A 4,823-nucleotide genomic window follows, 5' to 3' on the forward strand; every position below is an offset into this window, starting at 1 on the left:
GATAGAGGTGGATGGATTGGATCCACAATGATAATTAAACACAAAATACACAATACAGGCACTTATAGAAATTATAAAATCATTTCATTGTCTGATCATCAAAAACATTACATTGCACCTCTTTATAGAGGTCTTTGATTATATCAGGAAACATCTAAATTAACCAACATAGGAGAAATAGATTTTTTTAGAACTATCTAAATATGAATAACTTGTAGAACTTTACAAATCTAAATATTAATTTGACCTAAACCTATTCAGTAATCCAGCTGGGATTTCTAGAGTCCTTTAGTATGATTTTACATTTCATTTGAGAGAGAAATTACACATTCCAACATTCCAACACACACTAAAATTAAGGTGAAATCTCACAAAGAAAACAAATGCTCTGCCTTGAAGGAGGAGTTAACAGTCTGCTAATTTAAAGGCAAATTCAGTATCCCCTAAACTTCGTCTTCTATCCATAGATATCGACGTAGACAGTCCCAGTTATCATTGTCCTCATCTGCGGATACTCCTTGACATGCCCAATCTGACTCCAGCTGAGAATTCGAGCTAAGTTGTGCCATTTTGGAGGCGCTCTCAGCAGTATTCGTATTGATATTGGTATTAAGGTAATCATGAAGAAACAACTCTTCCCAATCATCACTGCTAACAGAGGAGTGATTGTTTTTCTTTTCACCTACCATTAATGAATTCATCTCTTCGTTGTGAGCAATTCCATTTGGGAGATGAGAACTGAATGTCCATTGGGGATCGGTTGTATGATTATCTAGATTAATTGTATCCTCACTACTGCTATTGTTGCTCTTTGTCCTTTTCATGATATCAGAGTTCTCCCTGAAGGCCTTGCCTGCTTCCGAGCTCCAAAGCTTTAAGAAGAGATCACTCTGTTCCTTAGTGTTCTCCATCAATGCATTCTCAGACAAGAGGATTGAATTTGATGTGGAGAGTCTTGCTTCGGCTTCAAGCCTCGCCATCTCCCACTGTGATGCGTGTCTCAGTGCTGCTGTGGGTTGATTGTTGCGCACCTCAGAATTGGGTGCATGGGTCGAAGGATCGAGTCCCATTAGCACTAGTTTTTTCTTCAAATGGGTGTTCCAGAAGTTCTTGATCTCATTATCAGTTCTCCCTGGCAGCTGCGAAGCTATTGTAGACCACCTGCACGAAGTCATTATATTAATGTTAGCAAAATCACTACTCCATCATATTCATCATCGTCTCTAGTTGGTTTTATCAGCTTGTTTTTACTACCTGTTGCCTAGAATTGCATGGAGCTGAAGGATACTTCTTTCTTCTTGTGCTTGAAAGTTGCCTCGCTTAATATCGGGTCTCAAGTAATTCGTCCAACGCAGGCGGCAACTCTTCCCACACCGAAGAAGCCCTGCATATAGTAATTCATATAACATTAAGTTACAACCTACCTCGCACAAGCCACATGGGTTGGATGTTCCGTATAGAATACGTTTAACTTCATTTATTGTGCACATGCAAATTGCTTTAAACGAATCAACCAAATACTTGTGTATTTCACCTCTAAACAAATTGGTCAGGTTCGTACAAGTAACTACCCACAAAACTTAAAAGATGGTGTCTACCTTTCTAAAGTAGACACCTATTAAGCATAGATATGTTTGAAATTCAATATGTATAAAGTATTTAGGTGGAAAAAGAAAAATAAATGAGATGGAGATAGATTTTAACAAACAGATGAAAGATGGATTCTCGGGACAGGTTAATCTTCATCCAAAATGGACTAAAGACAAAACAAAGTCATACTGTTTTTGTTTTCCAGATTCACTGAGGTGTAGAAATTTTTTTCCGAACTATGCAGATCGTGAAGATCAAACACTGAAATTTTCAGAAAAATTCATGATGTTTTCAATTTAAAAAAAAAATTGGTCAACTGTACAGTTTGTATTGTATGTTTATATATTTGACTATTTATAGATTCTCTTAACATCAATATAATGGATCCATTTCTATGATCCACCATCTCAGTCATCCATGAAATCTTTGATCTTTAAAAAAGATCACAGAGTTTGATCTAAAACATTCACTTTAAGAAAATGCACACACACTCATATCTAAAAACACACAGCCAATAAATAACATTACTTAATTTTTAAACACAATCTATGAAATTCAAGTAATAATTTTTTAACAATACTAACTTCAAAATGTAAACAACAAAATAAAACAGATAACTAAACTAGATATAATTTAGTATCTGAACCCATCTAATTAACAATTAATTGTAAAAGCTTAATACAGAGAATACTCAAACTTTATAATAACCTTACGAACCAAATATATTAGTAACATTAATAAACAAATAAAGTCCATATATACCCATAAGTTCAAATTCCCTATATTGTTTTCTATCTATCTAGAAAACTAAAACTAAATATTCATTAACAAATATCTTAATTCTCTGCCAGCTTTAGAAACAAGTAGCCCCATTAGAGAAGAAAATGCGAGGTATCGTGAAATTTGAAGAATTGATTGTTTTCACCATTCATTTCAATGCATTGCCAGTGCAAATCATATCATATATGAGATGTATCTAAAACTTTAAATTGAGAAATTCCTTACCCAATAAACAAAATGTGCATATAATTCCTTGCCAAATAGGTATGTGTTAAACGTGGCTTATATCTCAAATGAAACGAAACCAATATTTCATAGCGAATAATATACAGACCAGCCTGTTTGGGAAGAGCACTCCAGCATCCGTGGCCATTTTTCTGAACGTATTCAAGCAGAAGATTATCTTCTTCAGTTGTCCAGGGCCCCTTTTTCAGGCCAATTTTGTCACAGCAAGGAGCTCTTGTCATTATTGTTATGTTTCTTTCTTACACACCAGAGTAAAATTAAGACAGTTTATATAAACAGTAAAATTGGCCCCGCCAAATTTATTACCACTGTTTCAGGCCTCAATAAAATAAAAGTACAGTTTGGAAAAGGCAAGATTAGCACGACCACATACATTTTTTTCTCATCGTGCATACGACGTGGAGAAAGATTCTCCTCAAATTATCAATGAAAAAATGAAATGCTAAAATCTAAATATAAATGTGATCTTTGAAAATATTACCATTTGTTTGTTGATAGTGTTGAATTATATTTTGTTTAAGAAGTATATTTTATGTGTTAATTTGTTTGTATTTTTAATATTAATAATTATATTAACAAATTAATTTTATTGGACAAGTTGTTTTTTATATTTGCAATATATTATTGTAGTTCTTTCAAACTAATTAATTTTCACCAAAAATCATAGATAGTATTTTTAAGTAATTCAAATATTTCTAAAGTTTTAAAATTTATTTATAAATATTATATCTTATAAAAATTATATGATTATTAGGCAAGAGCCTACAACACAATATAACTTGTGAGCATCTCATGTGGGAGGTCTTGGGTTCGAATTCGCTTAACACATAAAAATAATTAATTATAATAAATAATAATAATTAATTTAGGCTTCAGTCGCCAAAATATATATATATATCTATATATATATGATTACTAATTTTTTTGGTGTTATAGGAGTCCCTTTTTTTGGAATCCCTCTTTTCCGAAGGTTCTATAATCTTTTTTTTTTTTTTTGCCTAATTTATAGATTATATTATTTAAACATATTTTATCATATGATTATTTAAAGATAACTATATTTATTAGTTTATTTTGTAAACATGTTCATTCAAAAAAACAAATATGAAGTCACAAAAATTATAAAACAAATGCACTTTAAATTTTTCCACACAAAAAAATAGTTTTTATTCTTAAATTTAAATTAATTCAATTTTTTTCAATTGAACTTTGATGCCTATTCAATATACTTATTAAACATTATAATACTAACATTTTTTAAAATTTACAAAACATAAAGTTCAAATTTTTAATCAATTTATTAATTATGAATTCTCTTAGTTGTGAAGTTCATGTGTTGCATCATTATGCTTTTTGTGAACGAACCAAAAAATATTAGACATTAAATATGATACAAATTTAAAATGCAAATCTGGTATTTGTATTTATTAATGATATTTGTATTTCAATTGTGAAGTTGAAGTGTCACATCATTATGCTTTTTGTGAACCTCCAATAGAACCAAAAAAATGTTAGGCATTAAATATATTATCAATTTATATTAAGTCTAACGAATACATTAAATTTTATTATAAATTATTCCACCTACTAAATCATTTCAAGCGATAAATTCTTTAATTATGTAGATGACATGTGAAAATATTGTTCCATAACAAAAACTTTACACAATTCCTTTGAACCAATGTAAATTTGGTATTTGTATTTGTTAACCATATTTGTATTTCAATTGTGAAGTTTCATTATGCTCTTTGTCAATCGAAATGCATTATTAATTTATTTTAAATTTAACAAAGACATTTTACCTACTAAATCATTTCCTAATGAGAGAGATATTAAAGTCTAAATATGATAGGGTGTAAAAACATTGTCCCATAACCCAAAAACACTTTACAGCATTCCTTTATATGTAGATTTGAAGTTAAGGCAAGTGAATAGTGTAATGCCAAATTGCAACATTTTGTAGGGACCATCGATCCAACATAATACCCTACTCTCAGTCTCGCCGACGATTGTACCCTGCACCTCCACGTATGTTTGCATATAAATAAATATTAGTTAAGTATTACTTTTCGTATTTAGAAATTAGTTGTTTAAAATTTCATTTATTAAATATTTTTGAATGATGGAAAGAGTAATTTTTATTTTATGCTTTGACCTTCTTACATGAGATTAAAGTGGGTGAATTTTAATATTGAATTAATTATTTT

General features: G+C 30.3%; 1 protein-coding gene across 1 annotated transcript; it reads right to left on the reverse strand.

Moving 5' to 3' along the window:
* Nucleotides 1-380: 380 nt before the first annotated feature.
* Nucleotides 381-2,837, reverse strand: LOC149565515 (transcription factor MYB17-like). Its single transcript, XM_089817151.1, has 3 exons — nucleotides 2,705-2,837; nucleotides 1,255-1,384; nucleotides 381-1,161 (listed from the first exon to the last, which is right to left on the reverse strand). Exons 1-3 carry the CDS (start codon nucleotides 2,835-2,837, stop codon nucleotides 444-446), a joined length of 981 nt encoding a protein of 326 aa, XP_089673277.1. The 3' UTR covers nucleotides 381-443.
* Nucleotides 2,838-4,823: the final 1,986 nt, after the last annotated feature.

Source organism: Cupressus sempervirens, chromosome 3, assembly GCF_028749045.1.
Source record: "Cupressus sempervirens isolate cs-2001-9-10 chromosome 3, ASM2874904v1, whole genome shotgun sequence".
NCBI lineage: Eukaryota > Viridiplantae > Streptophyta > Pinopsida > Cupressales > Cupressaceae > Cupressus > Cupressus sempervirens.

Excerpts from the sequence above, each read along its gene's own strand:
- LOC149565515 (XM_089817151.1), bottom strand. The coding sequence starts at position 2,837 with ATGACAAGAGCTCCTTGCTGTGACAAAATTGGCCTGAAAAAGGGGCCC. Across the intron at positions 1,385-2,704 it reads TGCTCTTCCCAAACAGGCTG|GGCTTCTTCGGTGTGGGAAG; the intron begins GTCTGTATATTA and ends TACTATATGCAG. Across the intron at positions 1,162-1,254 it reads CATGCAATTCTAGGCAACAG|GTGGTCTACAATAGCTTCGC; the intron begins GTAGTAAAAACA and ends GACTTCGTGCAG.